General features: G+C 39.9%; 1 protein-coding gene across 1 annotated transcript in view; it reads right to left on the reverse strand.

Moving 5' to 3' along the window:
- The window catches only part of DLGAP1 (DLG associated protein 1), a 205333-nt gene that overhangs the window by 166008 nt on the left and 19812 nt on the right, over positions 1-19513 (reverse strand). Inside the window, exon 2 of the mRNA XM_018553488.1 lies at positions 9852-10069. Within this exon, the coding sequence (XP_018408990.1) occupies positions 9852-10069 (218 nt within the window). The remainder of the gene's footprint in view (positions 1-9851; positions 10070-19513) is intronic.

The following is a 19513-nucleotide window of genomic DNA, read 5'->3' on the forward strand; positions in this document are numbered from 1 at the left end:
TATTGTATAGCAGTATGCAGTTCAGGCATCCTTATGGAATCCAAGGTGGAAACTGATTGCTATATCTGAAACCAGGAAATAATTAATTTCCCCTTTAAGACATTACTGGCCGGAAAGTTCTTTGGGTTTTCCTGGCCTTCCTCTGGATTCACAAAGCAGTACCTTTTAAACCAGACCTCCATAAAACTTACATGTTGTTGAATCTGTATGATTGCCACCTAATCTGGGTCTCCTCAATGGCTAAATTGGGGTCATGGTGATGTATTCCAAAGGTTCAGCATGATCCCTTCATGAGCTGTTTGATACATAATTTGAGATTATAAAAACAAAAAAAGTCTATAGACTTCTAATGTTACACCAATGTAGCATTGCTTTTTTGAGTCAAAAGTACAAAGAAAATACAACAGATTCCGTCATCAACGCTTATGAACGTTGAGCGAGGAATCTCCCGATGTCTTCATTGTATTCTAACGGAGAGCCGGTGGCGGCTGTCAGAATTCCCGGAACAGAGCTGGCGGCTCATTGGCTTCCGGCTCTGATCGTTCGATAATTTTCCACCTGGCACCTTCAAGAACCGCCTGAAATTCCTATTGTTTATGACCAGCTTAAGGATCCTTGAGTCACCACATTCTACACAGTGTACAGGACGTGAGAACGCCAAGGGACGCATGTTGTGTAGGAGGAGAGAGTCTACAGGGAGTGTTGTGACAGCCGGCCAGTTCCAAAGTTCGGGTGTGCATAACTTTTTTAACCAAGACACAAACGAACAGTAAACTCTTGCAGTGTCGGGGTAGCCCCACTGCAAGGGTTAATGAAATGTGTGGCGGGAGTTCTGCTTTAAACCTGAGACTGACCATTGTCTTGATTACTTTGAATTTCTTTAACAAATAATTTTTTTGTGTTTACGTAAATTTAGATACTACTTAAGATCCGTCTGTGTGAAGGTACACACCTAGCTTGTGGCATTGCCCCAAACAGAAAGTATCTAGGCTGCTGCATGGAGGTGTTTTATCAGGCTACCACAGAGTTTTGCAGCATTACAATCATGCTTTACACTTGTCCTCATAGCTATTATGGCGTGAGATTTCTCTAAAACAAAGATTAGAACCCTTTAATAATTAATGAATCAGTGTTTCCTACCTCCTGTAAACAACCTAGTTTAATGTTGCCTATTCTTTAGAACAAAATTCTCCTTCGTGAATTCTCTGTCTTAATGACTACAATGGATTTAACGTAAAAAGTAATGCTACTGCTCTAAATTTACCCTTTGCACTGTTACAAATGACTCACTACAGATATTCTAATTAAACATTAATATGATTTTTGGCAGGCAAGATTGGAATGCACACAGCATGAAACATTATATGTTGATCTCGCTAATTAAGCCCATTATAAAAGCTTAACAATCACAGGGTACTTAGAATTATTAGTTTGGATTATTAAGAAGAATTTGTTAAACGTTTGTTGAATATAAGATGAACAAGAAGAGACTGATGTCTCATGTCTACAAATAAGCAGTTTGTGTACTGCATTATTCAGAGCCTATACATAAACTATATCTCCCAACATATGCTTTTGTTAATTTACTTCACTGTGCTACAGCCCGTGAAGGGTCATGGCCACCCGAACAACCCCAGCTCTGTCTTGTCTGTTCATCATTTGTGTCACTTCTGATCTAAAACCTTTCAAGACATCTTCAATGTCATCGGTCCATCTAATTTTAAGCCTGCCTCGCTGATGGGATTCTACTGGTTTCCCATTACAAACTTTCTTTATCAGGCTACTTCATGATGTTTTCTTTTTCTCCTTCATGACAAGAGGTCATTGAAGCCTAGGTGCCCAATCAAACTTTAGCAGCAGTGTACATTAGGTAACTTGACAATAATGCTATCACTAGGGATGGGCTCAGGCTCGGACCACACCTGGTCTGAAACTGAGCTCCATCAAATCTGGAAGGAGCTCCTTGGGAACTTAGAATTAATTCCCCAACCACAGCTTGATGTAAGCAAAGGGACAGGGTTATGTGACATTACTGATCTTATTTAGCTCAAATTACATTCACCTACTACGCCTATGTGTTCATATAAGGTACCGTATATATGAAATCAGCACAAGCACCCCCCTTTTGTTTATGATCAGCTGCAGCTGATTAGGTTGGAGGTCTATGTATACTGAACCTGCACTCATCCCTATCTATAACAAAATTGCCTACCTAAATCATTTTTACCATGATTTTTTCCCCTAAACCTAAAATACTTCCACGAATGGAGTATGGGGGAGCATGTAACTCACTCCCCTCAAGATCTCTTGAGTAAGTTATGCTCTCGAATAGCTTGAGCTATACAACCCTATATGCTGCAATATTGCATTATCATGATAGACATACTATATATATATATATATACACACCACTGTGAGATTTAGCTTTCAATGGTAGCACATTCATGACGGAGCTCACTCGCTTACCACGTCTTTTAAAGGGCCTCTTTGCCAACTTTTATTAGAACCAACATAAAAGTCCACACCGGTGTTTCCCTCGCAGGGGTCTTCAAACACAGTACAGCAAATAAGCTTTATACATTCCAGGTGCATCAAAACCAATGTTGTTGAATTTCTTACAGTTCATTCAATTTTCTTTATAAAAGCAGCGACAGCAGAGTGAAAAAGCATGAACTGGTTCCACTTTGCATCATGCTGGCAGGGGACAGGCTGAGGCTGCTTTAGAATGAAAAAGTGTAAAACATTGAATACCTCTTGTTTTGATGCAACTGGAATGTATTTCTAGATCAATAGGGCTTTATTACTAATTATCACACACTTTACAGGGTTACTTAATAAGGCAAGCACCATTATGAAATGTGCAAAACCCAGCAGAAACCACTCAGAAACCATCATTACTGACCTGATGTTTTATACTAAAATCTGATTGATTGTTTTGGGTTATTTATTCTCATATCCTAATTGAAAAGGGTGTTGTGTCCTGAAGATTATTAAGAACGTGATACTTTCTTCTAGAATAGGAATGTTAAAATGCTATCTGATGATTTGCTATCATGACGATTATCTTCTACCAAAATGCATGTGTCGTCGCTATTTTTAGCAAAAACAAAATTTACTTTATATTGCACTTTTATCTGCATTTGTGAAGGGCTGGTTTTGCATACTTTTATCACAGTTCATGGGAGGCAGAGAAAGCTGTAATTAGCTTTATGTAACAGCATGCAAAGTTGACATAATTATGTGCAAAAATTAGCTTCTAAAAATACATGCAACAGAAAATAAAATGTGAGTTACAAGGACTCATAACATAGAAGACATCAGTTTATAAAACATATTTACAGATAATTAAATCTTAACAGATGTTCTGTTTATGTTTTTTTGTTGCTTATTAATAGCTGTTGGATATTACCTTAAATATAGCTTTCTTACTGGAATAGTAACTTTCAAGCAAATAGAATCAAGAATTGCATAAACACGGAGAAGTGGTCCGCATGTACTTGCATCTTTCATCGTATACAAACTGTGTAGCCCCAAGCTTATGATGGGATGGGGACTGGGAGGTGAATAAGAAAAGGAGCTGTTGTTGGTGGGGTTTGGGCACAGAGGCTGCTATTGCATGGGGCAATTAGTAATGGGTGGTTAATAGCAGCTGATGAAAAGGTTGCAGAAAATTGCCACCATAAGGGGTGTAGGACACTGGAAATCTCTACTCAAGGGGTGTAGAACAGGGCAGACAGGGGTTGAGTCTAATTGGAAGGGGACACATCAGAGATTTCAGTCACAGCTTGTAGATGAAGGGGAAAAGGTTTTAAAAACCACAGGAGAACAGCAAACATATGTCAAGTATTATGGAGAAGCAGATGAGAGAGAGTGGGACTTGTGAGATGCAGAGCAGAACAAAAGAGTAGACATGTGCGATTCGTTTCGTTCCGAATCGAAATTCGGACGAATTTTCGGAAATTCGGACATTCGGATGTATCCGAATTCCGAATTACAGACATAACGAATGCAAACTAATCCGAATTTCCATTTCCGAAATTCGGTAGCGTTCGTACGAACGTTCGTTTCGTTTTCTGTTCTTATTCGTTTCTTATTCGTTTCTTATTCGTTTCGTTCGTTGGAGCAAAGTGACATTAGAGAAGGAGAAAAATATTTTTTCCCCCTCAAATGTCACTTTTGCTGCAAACGAACAAAACGAATAAGAAACGAATAAGAAACGAATAAGAACAGAAAACAAAACGAACGTTCGTACTAACGCTACCGAATTTCGTCCGAATCCGAATTCCGAATCCGAATTGACTTTCACACCCTAATCCTGAAAAACGAAATAACACAAATCCGAATTTAAAACGAAACGAAACAAATTTTTTGGCAGTGCACATGTCTACAAAAGAGGCCTTTGTGACTGAAAGCACATGCTAGAACATCAGTTGAACCACACAGTGCACGAGTAGACCATATGGACAATAGTGCAGCATGAGGGAGAACATTATGAATGGAAAATAGAGAAAGATGTCACAGACAGCAATTTTCTGTGCTCTGATCCGATGCCGGGTTTTGCCCTCTGTCTGAGGTGCTCGGATTCCTGACAATCAGCTCTCCACCTAGGTGGCAAAGACCTAGAGCACCTGTTGCTCAGTGTTCGAGCAACGTGTCTCCACACTTACACCCTGTGCTTCCAGAAGCTTTGTGCTGTTTCCTGAGTATTTACCTGCATTCTGTGTTTTTTGTTTTGTTGTTCATGGTGTTCTCGATTCTTGCGGTGTTTCTTGTGTGACCCTGTTTTTTTTGCCTGTGTCCCTCCATTGTGGTTCTTGTGTGCTGTGTGCTCATCTTTACTGCTTGCTTCCCTGCTCTGTTTCTTGTTCACTCACGCCTGCTCCAGTGTTTCTGCACTATTCTCCTGCATCCGCTTACTGTGTCTATTCCACTCTGCTGTACGTCTCCCTTCTGTCTCTCAGTGCATCTTAGTTATTGAGGTATGTTTTCTGCGTTACTCTTTTCTCCTGTGCCCTCTGTGCTTTGTCCACTGTGTTGTCCTGCTCAGCTTCCCTGTAGACTCTTTTCGGTGTCCTTGTGCATAATTGGTGTTCCCGTTTCTTTGTGTTTGTCCTGTGTTCTGTGCAATGCACTGTCCCTTGCCACTGTGTCCTGCTCCCTGTGCTGTTCTGCATAGTTTCGTTACTTAGTCTGCACGGGTGTGTAAGAGGGCCGCAACTTAGAAGCTGTCCTGCAGTGCAACATCCCCACCATCAGGGGCTCTGGCGAAGACATGGCACTTCTTAGATTCTGCACCTCTTTCACACCTGCATCCACATCCGGTCATCCTGTCTCATGCTCTCTGTGTCTAGAGACTCAAGTGACTCTACAGTTCCTGTGACCAGTGATGCAGATTGCTCTGCAAGTCCCGGAATTAGCATCCACCATGCCATCAGTTCCCAGATGACAGCAGTAATAGATTGTGGACATTAGGAGGTAAAGAGGAGAAAATAGAAAAGAAGAGAAGGAGTAAAGCAGAAGCACAAACTAATGTATGAACTGCTGTTCCTTTTGTCTTTGTGCGAAAATAAGAGTGGAGATTCAGAACTGCACACTCTGAAATACAGGAGGCAATGCCTGGGATTGAAAGGACAAACTACAGTACCCTGGTGTAGAAAAACTATTCAATATTATGCTATGCAGAAGCAACTTCTCACAAGATATTGGATACTCAGCATTCCCTGGGATCTCACTGGAAGAATCATAACAAGACTCTCGCTGTGGGTGGAAGTCAGGGTTTAGGCAAGTATATTTACTAACTTTGTTCCCTGCATATTTTTTTCACTGTAATGCAGCATGTTTTAGTGCAAAGCCCACTTTAAGATCACTGCTTCCCAGATGTTTCTTGAACCATTGTGATAATGAGCTGTACATTGTTTGAGATTGACAGATTTAACAGAACATTTTTTTAAAATGTCCCAAAAAATGTCAGCAAGTTTATAATTTGTTTTCCCCTTCTCAGTAACAACAATATGATAATACCAGTCATTTCCAGCATAAATAACATTCCCAATAATTGCACACGAAGCCACTTTTGCAGCCTGTCACATGGACCTCATTAATATCAAAAGACCTGTACCATGTTCCAAACATTTAAATAGCATAAACTATGCATAAACACCATCCCTATATCAATCCATATGATTATAGACTTACTTTCCACATACTTCTAGCAGAAATGTTTCCTCTTTCTTTCTTCTCTCAGCTATTTTGCTACTACCTTGTCTACATATTGCTCCAACCACCCCAGAAATATCTCTCATAACACAGAAGACTCTTTCAGTTTCATGTAGATACACAGGTAGCCCTTAGCTTATACAGTAAAGCTGAATGCCAGAGAAACGTTTGCTCAGTGGTCTAGGAACCCACAGGTTCCTAGACCACTGAGCCCCCACAGGTCATCAATTTAGAGATACCCCAAAATACTGGCCCTAGAATTATCTCACTCCGGTGTGCGCGACGATACCCAACATGTGTAGCGCGTTCGTCGTTTTCATACGTAGGCACACCCGACACGTGTTTACGCGGTGACGCGCGTGCTCGTGGGGGCGGGGGACTTTTAATTTTTTTTTATTATTATTATTAGATTTATTTTATTTGATATTAATTTAAAAAACTGTTTTGCTTTTTTTTTTTACTTTGACTGCTATCACATGAGGGGGGGCTTGTAAGCCCCCCATGTGATAGCAGATGGTGGTGACAGGTACTCTTTAAGGTGATACTGGGGGTCCAAAAGACCCCCAGTGTCACCTCTACACTATAAATAAGCTATTGAAGTGCAGATCACACTTCAATAGCTTATAGCTGGGCTGCAGGAGCCCAGAACTGACAGCCCAGGGACCGGAAGTGATGCAATCTGCATCACTCCCGGTCCCATAGAACGGGAAGAGGATCGATGAACGGAAGTCCTCCCCAGCTCCCCGCGGACACCAAGGACGGGGCAACGGAGCCCGGGAAACACGGCGGCCGTGTCCGGCAGGGGGGCGGCCCCTTCTTCAGGACACAGAAGCGATCTGGCGACAGGTAAGTCCCGGCGGCAAAAGTCGCCGGGAGTCTGTTTAAACAGCCCCAATGCTGGCGACGTACACTGTACGTCGTCAGTCACGAAGGGGTTAAATAATAAAGACAATGATGAAAATAGAAATACACTAAAAACAGTGCAGAAGCATTCTCCCTCTCCCACTCTCCTACATAATAAGTGTAGGTAAGTCACTACCTAACAGCATCCCACCTTATCTCACCCTTCTCCCCCTCCCTGATGATCGGAACAACATGGAAATGATGTCACTATAGTGACATCACTGGCGTGTCCATTTACATCACATTACCTTAGATCCATCACAATCCGGCCCATCAAAACAAAACTCTGTTCTGTTTATTTTTGTCAGACCTAAATATAGATAGGGGTATTTGGATGTAAACAGAAACATCCTTTTAGATCCAGCTGTCCATAGACTAAGATTGGGCTTCCAATCAGATCTGCCTGAAAAACTAACAGACCTGATTGGATTGCCCATCTGCATGGGGCCATAGGGAATGCCTGCCAATGTCAAAACAAGTGCACAAAAGGTACAAAATGACAACAAGAATGCCAAGCACTCCTTATTTATGACCACCTGCCATGAACTATGACTCACATGGATGACTTGACACACCTTATGCATGTAATGATAATGCTATATGAAATAAATAGATAAAATATAACGGACAGATATACAGTATACATAAAAAAACAGAATAAACTAATAGTAACGTTCATGTTCTAGTCAGTAGTAAGTAAATCTGCTCAAACATTTCATGGGAAAGTTGCATGCTGCATTACTTGTACATAGGGATGTTCAGATACCAAGTACCGTACTAGGTACAAGTACAAATACTTTTCCAGCTCCAGGACTAGACTAGAGACAATTTCAAAAGTTAGGAGGCAGCTGTCATTTTTAAGTAGCATACGAAGCTCCTGGGATTTGTGCATCCCTGTTTTAATACATTAAAAAAATATATATATACATATATAAGTGATGCACCGATAGCATTTTTCCAAGTACAAGTACTGATACTTGTCCAAGTACTCACAGATACAAGTACTGATGCATTTTTGTTTTTTGTCATGTGACAGTTTTTCTAAAACAATACAGAGTAATGATTTCAGGACAGTGGTGGGGCGCCAGAGCCAGGTCCCAGCTGCAACCGCTGCAACCCTGGTAGTTCTCATGAGAATGCCAAGTATCTGCACTGGTATCTGAACACATATGTTTTAATCTCAATGTCTTTCATCAATGTTATTTATTACTCAGCCCTTTTACGTACAAAAAAATACAACTGCTTACTGGAGTGCCTCAGACAAAAGTTTTCTTTAACTCTTGGCGCTAATGGCTGCCAGCTGTACGATCCACTTGCTGTTGCACACTCAAAGTTTTCAACAGTTTATCACATTTTCACACAGACTTGAGGGGCTGCTCATCCAAGGCTCTGGGGCTTCCACCATGAACATAGATAACAAAAGTGAACGGAGCGCCACCTCCGTGTGTAAAATCGTTTATTACAATAAATAAAACAAGGGATAAAAGTACTCACAAACAAACGTTTTCATCAGGCTTTAACAACAAACGAGAGGCCACACAGTCTGTTAACCCAACATTGTATCACCCCGACTATGTAACACGGTAGCCTCCGGTCACATCACCGTCCACCGACCACAGTCAGCCAAGATTGACGCGTTTCAGGGGCAATCCACCTTCATCAGAATCATAGCTTGCTTTCCCTGAGAGTGGGGTATAAGACTGGAAACCGACCATCAGAGAAAGATTCTCCATTATGACTAGTCTTGGAGTGATTGGCTCTACTGCAGCATTACAAGGGATTTGCTATTATACAGCCGTATATGCCGCCCAATGCTTACACAGCCTCTGGGTAATTGATGAATCAGCCCGACATTCAATTCCTGTGGAGATTTCAAATGCATAGGGTGATCTTATATTATGAGCTAAGCAGTATTTCAAACTTAGCACTGCTTATTACTCTGCAATCTGTATCCAATCTACCCACATCTCTCAAGAAAAATGGAATAAGAAGTGAACAATATAGTTCAGGCCTCAAAATTTCCACTCGCCCCCTCGAAATTGGCGAGTGAAAAAGCCCTGATATAGTTCATAATACATGTTACATTGATGATTGCACCATCATAAATGAATTGAAAATAAAGAATTAAAGATAAAAATTATTTATATATGAATTATAACAAAAACTTTTTAAGACCAATAAAATATCCCTAAAAAGGCTGGCCAATACAACATGTGATAGCCTATTAGGGAGGCCTTTTGGACATAAAAAAACAGAAATGATCATGTTACTACTGAAAGAATATAGTTAATGGATGCATACCCACATATAAAAGTGGAAGATTAGAACTTAAAAAACTCTGTTATTCATTCTAAACCATTTTCCATAATGGAGACACGAATTATATATATAAAAATTCCCATAAAAATTAATCCATAAAAATATACACATATATATGTTCAGATCACTGTATATGGACGGTGATCTGAACGGAGGCTACCGTGTTACATAGTCGGGGCGATACCATGTTGGGTTAACAGACAGTGGGGCCTCTCGTTTGTTGTTAAAGCCTGATGAAAACATTTGTTTGTGAGTACTTTTATCCCTTGTTTTATTTATTGTAATAAACTATTTTACACACGGAGGTGGCACTCTGTTCCCTTTTGTTTACTGGAGTACCTGTCCATGAGAGATATATTCTGTACTACAAGACATGTCTTAGCCTCACAGCAAAGACTGGAGATCTGTCTTACTTGAGAGTGGTGAGTTCTGTGAGTGATGGCTGGGTCGCCTTAAGATAGCTCTCTCTCCGTGCTGCAATCTTTGGAGATGGCTTTGGGCTGTTTGTGTCGGAGTCTCCGCTGTCATCATCTCCCATGGCTTTAATGTAGCTGCCACTGCGCATTCGTCGACACGGAATCTCCTCATCTTTACTTGTGGGGGCATATCCACTCCATTCATCCTGGGGAACCTACAGATAAAACAAAGACAATACTAATAAAAATAATGTCTAAATCCTGGTACACAAGACAATGTCTAACCACACTGTGTATACACATCTGGTTCAGGAACATGGCAAAGGAAATACATGAATGAAAGCTAAACTCCTGGCAAACAGCTCAATATACATATAAAGTAAATATGATGGAGTTATTTTCCATGACAAAGTTTTTTTTTCATTTCTGCCCATCACGTTCTAAGATTTTTTCAACTCTTTAACACACCACAGCCCAGTCTGGCAGCGCAGCACACCTGATTTCTCTTTACTGTAGTTAAGTAACACTTACAGCTCTTGTCCCTTCCTCTAAAAACAGAGTTAAAAGAAGCAGCAGACCGGTAAACCCATCTCTCTGTCACTCTGTTCTTTCCTCTTATCAGCATGCATCTTTTTAGCACATGGGAACAACTGCTTTGCTCCTTGTGCTTCTTCATTACATTTAATGATTTATTAATGAAGAGCTGCATTATTTCTATCTTTTATATCTGCCTGGAGCTCAGGTTATCTATATAATAGAAACGCATGTAGATTATATTTTATGAAGTGCATGTGCAAGTTTGCATGGGCTAATGAGTCCTGCCTCACACATGATAAAAGGAATGTAAGGCGTAAACAAAAGCACTCGGCTTGTGGTCTAGTACTCTTATATGGCATGTAATTCCTCTGTGACATCCTTTTATTTTTCTGTGTTGGTGACATAATTCACATAATTATATATTAATAGCTTTTAGATAAAACAAGCTGTCATTTAGATTTCCTGGTGCTTTAAGATCACAGTAAAATAGCTCCAGTAAAAGATGTGCTGTGTGGTTTGCCTTCTGGACATCTTATTGTCTTTCATCAATAAAAACTGAACAATTTTCTTGCTGGAGGCAAGCTAGAATAATGTAGTAAAACATTTCTGAATGTAATTCTCCCTGGAATTTCCCAGAACTGAACGGCTTATAATCATGTGTGGTAAGGCCATTTTTTTGGCTACAAGATGCATCAAATGGAATGACCTGCAACAAACACAGTACATACCCTGCAAGAGTTCACGCAGAAGGGTATTACTAGAAAGGAATTGAATCCTCTAATCAATGGGGGGGTGAGGGGGGGCACTACTCCAGGACCAGGGGATGTGTATGAGCACTGTAGAGAATGGTACTGGGAAAAGACAGCCTGCTCTTCTGCACATTATCCAAGTCAAAGAGACAGCTCATATGTGTGAATTACTGCATCCTCCTAAAGTAGCCGTGGGAAGTCATCTGAGAAAATACTACCTTGCCTTAATTCATTCCTGGAACTGTACTACTGAAAAGCAACGCAGGCGAAGACAAGTGTATTTTCTGAACAAAGCTAAAAGCTCTGTCAGCGACTTCAACAATCTGTCTCATGCCCTTGACACAGGATGTTACTTTGAAATGTGAACACAAGGTTCGAACTAGAATGTTGTAATTCTTTCATGTGTTTTACCAGTAAGCGGCACTGATATTAATGAATAAGTCTTATCAGGCCAAAGTCTAAGAAAGTGGAATACTCACTTATTTGATGCATAGCCGCAGTAGCTAGCTTTTTCTGAAGTATTAAAAGATAATGGTATTGCATAAGAACTGTGCACCAGGATAGCTAGCAAGATTGGATATGCTGAATGTAAATTAAAGGGAGATGACAGCAGCAAAACAATGCACCTGCAGATGCCGGTTGAGAAGAATTTGCTCCATAGTCACTTGACTTCAATAGTTTATCTCTACCTTAGATGTATGCATTCTGCTTGTGAATACCAGGAGCTCACCCATCATAGATCCAGTTTTGTTATCCCATTGAAAAAAGAAATAGAAGAGGGCCCCTTACGGCAGCTCATTCTTCCTTATTGTGGAAAAATGCTTTGCTTTGAAGTTATCAGAAACCCAGGCCAACAACGACTGTTACATGCAAAACATTTGTGGGTGGCCTGGCTTCCTGATAGCTTTTGTTCAAGATGTATTTTTTAAAAATAAAGAAGATTGATGTGCTGTGAGTGTCTACTGTTTCCTTCTTAAAAAGGGATAACATTGACTATATATATAACATTAAGCAGCAGATAGGTTGCCACAAGCATGATGACATTATTACATAGTTACATATTATTTGAGGTTGAATAAAGCCATTAGTCCATCAAGTCCAACCTATTAGGATCTCATTCTAGGAGTACCTGTACCCCTGTAAGTTTTATTTCCCCCACTAGGTTGCGCAGCTTATCAAAGTTGGCCCTTCTGAGGTTTAGGGTTCTAGTCCTTCCAGTACACTTCCTTTTTCTGTTAGGTCTGCCATGCCAAGTAAACCATCCATACCTTGTTGACATGACTGTGGGGTCAATTATAATCATAGCCTCTACTACCTTTAGTGGAGTGGCTACTAAAAATTTAGTGTTGCCAGAGCTGTAGTTTGTTTGACTGAATTATAGTTGGCATTTATCTGGTAATTCCAGGTGTTCTTGCATTGATTGTACCTGCCTGAGTGGGGTGTGATCTTGCTGCAGTGTGGGGCAATCAATGAGAGGACATTATGAGTGTGTATGGCTCACCAGCCAATCACTAGTAGTTTAATGGCTAGTGGTCCATCTTGGGGAAGTGCATATATACTCAGGGGAACTGCCATGTGCTCAGTCTAGTTGTAGTTTAGTTCTGGTTGAAGTTCCAACGTGCACTCAGGCTTAGGCCTGGGGATGGGAATGCTCAAGTGCGAGAAGTGTTGCCTGGGCTGTTAGGTGGTAGAGAGAGTCTTACAGTTTGTCATACTTTGTATCTTCTTCACAATCAAAGTGGACTTTGCTATTTTACATGGTTTTACTATAAGAAACCCTGTTCCGAAAAGTATAGGGACAAGATGCCAGTGCTGAAAACTATTGTGCTGTATATGCCATAAACCTTTATACTCAATTAAAGGGAATAAAGCCATCAGCTTGATGTAATTCATCTTATCAATATATGTTGTTTTAAAATTTTCAAACATTTTAACATTTTGCTCTTGGACATGATTGGATGATGGAAGTCAACAGAGCTTCACCTCATTCATTAAGCTAAGTGCAAATTCCCATGCAAAGTGCAAATTCCCTTGCAAAGTGAACAGCGTATTTGCCATTAGTAAATCAACCCCATTGTGTAGCTGATACAGTTTCTCCTCATTTGTTAAGCAGGGATGAAGAGTGCCCAAAATATGCACTCACTTAAAATACACCATGCTTTACATTTAAAGGAGGACTTAATGATGCTAATACAACTCACAAGAGCTCACGCAGGTTCATAGGTTCTTCCAGAATGCAGGCTATACTGTTACCACTCACTACTCTAAGCTTGGAAGGAGGCATTGGGGCCCCATTTACCACTTCCATGATAATAGGTATTGTAAAAGGAGTACTCAATTTAAGTTGTGGTATTGGTGGTTTTGAGCCTCCTAGAAATATCAACTTAGTCATAACAATAACCACTGCAAGCCCTACTCCTATGCCATTAGCTTCCATGAACTAGGAGACTAAACGTAACAAAATAGTTGTTTACATTACCATGACCTATTTAAACTCTCATAGACTATTACAAATACTACACCTTTTCTATCTTATGTTAGCAAAGTTTAATTTTCAAGTGAAAGGAATGTTGTCTTGCTCTTTTCATGATAAATTGTGCATTTTCGTCAGTAATCTACAATCACTTATCCTCGAACTGTATAAACAAGCAGACCCTAATGAAACACTTAATGTACTGTATTAATCTTCAACTGTGCAACTTCCTCCAGCTTGGTATAAGCACCACAGCAATGGTAAAATCACATCTAAAAGTTCCTGGCACAGGCCAAGCCAAACATCTAAATTACATTGGATACAATAGCAGACATGAGAAGTTCTGATAGATGCAATACACCAGGCAACTGCCCACCTTTGTTATCTAACCCCTTAACATAACTCTTCAACTAACCCAATTCTATTAAGAGGAACTTTACCCATATCTTCAAAATCACAACAAAGACACCTTTAGAAATGTTTAGTAATGGCAATCTACAAACAGATACTTCTAGATAATTGCAGGCTTTTTATTTTTTGCATACCTTATTTTTTTCCCCCTCTCCAATCTTCTCACAGTGGCCATTTTTACTAAGGCCAAATTAATATATCTCCCTGTACTTCCTGGAACTCTGGCACATGTGACTAGGACATGTGACCATGCACATAATCTCAGGGGAGGAAAATGCCTTTCTCTGAGATCTCTTGTATTACAGATCAGATTTCTCAGCAAAGCTCTGCAGATGTACCCTTCCCAGGATGTAACACTTGGGCATGATTACATAATTTGTGTCAAAATGGACCAGGAAGTGGGAAAAAAAATTGTAAGTAAAAAAAAAATGTTTGTTTAGCTAATGAATGTAAGATGATTTAATTTCAGCATGCAGAGCTGTATGCTGATATGATTTTTTAGTCAAAGGGGTTAAAGGTCCACTTTAACCTCTAAACCAAACCTAACCCTTTAATTTACCCAATTCTTGTAATTCCTAATATTTATAAAAATAATAGTAATAATAACAATAATAATTATACATTGTTGTTATTATTATCATCATCATCATGTCAGGTTAATATAAAATATTGCAAGTAAATACTAGCCTTTTATTTAGCCAGAAGGTGTTCTAGGTAGCTTTTCACAGCATGTGGATTCTCTTTCTCTCTCAACATCTTGAAAACCCCCACTATTTATAAAGATCAATGGTTGAGGTTGAAATTTACACAAAGGACTAAACGACTCATTGCAGCGACTTCTGCCTTATCAGATGGTTCAGTCCCAAGTCACAGTGAAAGTGATCTTGCCTGAAATTATATAATAATTGCTGACTCTTTGTCTAACACATAATGATCTGCAATTCATCGTAATATAATAATATAATACATGTAATATAATAAATGTTTATTTGCACAAGAATTTTCAAAGAATATATATATTTAGGTAGCCAATGCTCCTTAAAAATTACAGCTATCGCCTAACTTTTGAGATTTTCTTTAGTTGTGAATGGAGCTGGCTCCTAAAGAAAATCCTGCTGCCTCCTGGATTGGATAGATTAGCTTTCCATAATAATTTGTTCACCTCTGTTATATAGTATATGTAAAAAATACAGTTTTAAGATGTATAAACTTAAAAAACAAAATAAAATACAGCATTATAGCTTGTCTTTAACATTTTTCATGTTAAAATCTGAATTTTTTGCTAGAAAATTACTTAAAACCCTCAAACAATTATATATTTTCTAAAAGCAGAGGCCCTATATAATAAAAAAAAACTGTAGTTGAAATTTTGTATGTTGCAAATATTTGCGCAAATGTTTTTTAAATCAATATTTTTTAAGAAAAAATACACTGAAATGAGTTTTAGTGCACACAAACAGAATATAATACCCAATATTTTGGTACAATATAAAAGATGGGATTCCGTTAAGTAAGTAGATACCAAATACGTCAAGCATTCAAAGTGTGAGCACCTGTGAAATGGCAAAAAACAACAGTACCAAAAATGATCCATAAGCGACGCTTTCAGAGCCTTTACTGCTCATCAATTTAGAGTTCACAAAGAACGTTGGTGATACCTAACATGTGTGGCACATACACCTTTTTGCCCTGCATGTGTGTTTTTTTTGTGGGGGTTGTGGCAGTGGAGTTGTTTTTTTTGTTGTAATTCATATTTTATTATACTTTACTCTTTAACACTTTTTTTTTCATTTAACTTTATTACTAACAAGTCCCTATGTGATAGCATTGGCAGGTGACAGGTACTCTTTATGAAGAATTCAGGGGTCTATTAGACCTCTAATGTCTCCCCTGCCCTCCACTTCAGCCGATCAAGCACACAGCTCTTTACCTAGTCAGGAATCTGACACGTCTAAACCCATCTCTGAGCCCGGGTTACTTAGAGGAGCAGGAAAGCCTGGAAAACATGGTGGATGGTGTGGCAGGGAAGGGGGCTCTATAGCCATCTGGATCAATTGTACATAAAAACTCTCAAACCTCAAACTTGATATCAAGATCCAAGCTGCAGCCATGACCTTGGTGTAACAACTTAAGGTTCAGGTCCTACAGGTAAGTCCTAGGGTCCTTAAGTAGTTAAAGGAGAACTATGGTGTAAGTGTTTTTCCCCATAGTTCTCCTCAGGGTCACAGGAGGACATAAACTAGCGTCCTCCCGTGACCCATAGCTCAGTATACCGTGAGCTACAGATAGCGGTATGCTGAGACGGCCGCAGCCGGGACGGATCCCGACATTACTGTCGGGATCCACCCATCTGCATGATTGACAGCTGGCTCTGTACCCACCCTCTCCCCCGTTCGTTCCTCCAGTCAGCATATTTTTTTATCTACTTAGTTTTGAAGAGTTATTTATTTTTATTTACACAAAGAGAGTTCTTTAAAGAGAAAGTGGGGTTTTAAAGGCACCGGATAAATGACAACTCCAAACAAGAAAAATATATAAAAAATATATTTTTATTTTATATAAATCTTAAAAAGAAAGGCTTAAAGCCAGCAATAAAAGTTGTTTAAAGTTTTGCACATGCAGGTATATGCGTGTGTTCCCAAGCGAAAACCGCCCGGACGGCAAGTCCCATGTGGTCCTTCCCAGTGGGCCAATGAGGAGTGAGAATCAAGTGACCCCGATTTCGAACAGGGGGCAAAAGGCAGTCGGCGCAGTAAGGGTCTACAAGAGATGGACAAAGGGAGGAGGGACACAGCACTTGATCACCGAGGTATATGGGTCATGTTTTTCATAGAGGATAGAAAGAGGAGATATCACTCCTATCTATTTACGATCGATCAGCATACCTCGGATGGATATGTTCCGCTCACTGACTTAGTCACGGGAAAAAGAGACTAGAGCGCCGTCTCGTCTCTGCTCCTACCGCTGGAGAGACAATTTTGCCAGACGCCTCCACGCCACCAACCACCAAGAATGCCGCCTCGAGGCCGCATATTGGTGTCGGTGGCTCACGTGGGTAAGCAGGTAAGTTTTGACCCAATTCACTCCCACATGGAATAGCAACTACGATAGATATTACATCTAATGTTTTTTCTACACTATGCAGATATCTCATTATTTTTATTTATTTATTTATTTCCGTGTAAAGTCTCACGCATATTTTCACCTATTGATACACTGGATAAATGAAGACGGCTACACATTTTATATAAATTTATATATTTACTTATTTATACAATTGATTCATGGTTGTAGAGATTCACAGACACCCTTTATTTCACACACTAGTCTCCATTAATATACACCGGAAGACTCAGCACTGTACCATTGACCAATTAACTGATATTTTGGATACCTGTATCCCATTGGACAGTATTTCCCTCCCATCCTGTCCCAAAAGATTCAACAGAAATTGAGATGAAATCCCTTCAAAATGATTCATTCAATGGCTGGAGGAGGTCCAACATCACCTAGCACTTTGCATTAGGGCAGAGGGCTCTAGAGAGGAGTATTAATACAGGGCGCTGTGATGATTTCATAATGTAAAGTACCGTGCTGGCCCCTCCCACCAGCAGTGTTTTGCCTGCATTGCATGGAGAAGCATCGGGAGGAGGGGAGATAGGTAGAACCAGCAAGGGCTAAATATATGCAGATTAAACTTCAGCTTTATGTAATGTACGAGCATCTATACTAAGATCTATGCATACATTTGTATGGGAGGGTAGGAAGAAAGGAAGATCACATTGTTGCTTAATATTTACCTCACTCTAATGGCTCTAACTAAACGTACTACTACAAACGTATTCAGCAAGACAAACATATTAGCATTTCTAAACAGACTTTCACTTCAAGAAAGATAGTTCAGCCTTTTTAATGCATTACACAGATATACCTACCCTCATATGTCACCAATCTCAATCGCCAAAACACCAAGGAAGACAGCTTGACATTAAGGCACAGCAAATACACAACTTAATCACATCTGCAGCATGACTTAAGTACACCATATATCATCTTTCTATGTACATCAAGTAGTGGTGTTACTATCATAAGGTGTGACAGATATCATCATCACCAAAGATGGTTGAAAGCTCATTTCTATTTCTTTGTCAGCATATATAAGTAAAAAAGTCAGGGCTTGCTGTTTCATTCATGTTTTCAATAATGTGACGTGGCATTTTTGTTACATGTTCTTTTGTAGTCACGTTTAATATGTACCCAGCTGAGCATGTTACACAAGCTGAGGTCTATGGGCATAGACAAAATAGTATGTACATGGATAGAAAACTGGCTGCAGGAACGGGTACAAAGAGTATCGATAAATGGCACCTTCTCTGATTGAGTTAGGGTCATAAGCGGCGTGCCGCAGGGATCTGTGCTAGGCCCCATGCTATTTAACCTTTTCATAAACAATATTGGGGAGGGGGTAAACAGCCATGTTTCAGTGTTTGCTGATGATACTAAAATCGGGAGGGTAATAGACACTGAATCAGACGCTATAACATTACAGGGGGATCTGGATAAGATAGGGGAGTGGGCAACTACATGGTAGATGAGGTTTAATGTAGATAAATGTAAAGTAATGCACTTTGGGGTTAAAATAAGAAAGGGAATTACACATTAATGGGAGCTCCGCTGGGGAAGTCCAAAAGGGAAACAGATTTGGGGGTGATTGTAGACCACAGACTGAATAATAGCTTGCAGTGTCAGGCTGCGGTAAGCAAAGCAAGTAGAGTCCTGCCCTGTATTAAGAGGGGAATGTTCAGCAGGGACAAGTCTATAATTGTGCCACTTTATAGATCACTGGTTCGGCCTCATCTGGAGTATGCGGTCCAGTTTTGGGCACCAGTGAACAGAAAGGATGTCCTTGAACTGGAAAGAGTCCAGAGGACGGCGACCAAACTCGTAAAGGTGATGGAGGACCTGAGCTATGAGAACAGGCTACTAAATTTAAACATGTTCTCATTGGAAGTAAGGAGATTAAGGGGGGACATGATTTTCGTGTACAAAATATTTACCGGGGATAGCAACATTAGCAGTAAACTTTTTACAATGAACTCCATGACAAGGACGAGAGGCCACCACCTAAAACTAGTGGAGAAAAAATGTCAGCGCAAGGGGCGAAGGGGTTTCTTCTCAGTTAGATCGGTCAGGGTCTGGAATTTGCTGCCACATGCTGTGATTTCTGAGAGTATGGCATCATTCAAGAGGCGATTGGATGATTTCCTCAGAGACCGTAATATACAGGGGTACAAGTACTTTTAAGAATAAGAACAAACAGGCACCTATACATACGCGCACATCAGTAGGACCATACACATACACACAATAGGTTGAACTTGATGGACATGTGTCTTTATTCAACCTCAAATACTATGTAACTATGTAGCTGATGCCAGTTGGGTGTGTCTCACTCTGGCTTAATTTTTTAATACTTACATGATAGAACT

This window comes from Nanorana parkeri, unplaced genomic scaffold (assembly GCF_000935625.1).
Source record: "Nanorana parkeri isolate BGI_ZX_2015 unplaced genomic scaffold, ASM93562v1 scaffold7, whole genome shotgun sequence".
NCBI classification, from domain to species: Eukaryota; Metazoa; Chordata; class Amphibia; order Anura; family Dicroglossidae; genus Nanorana; species Nanorana parkeri.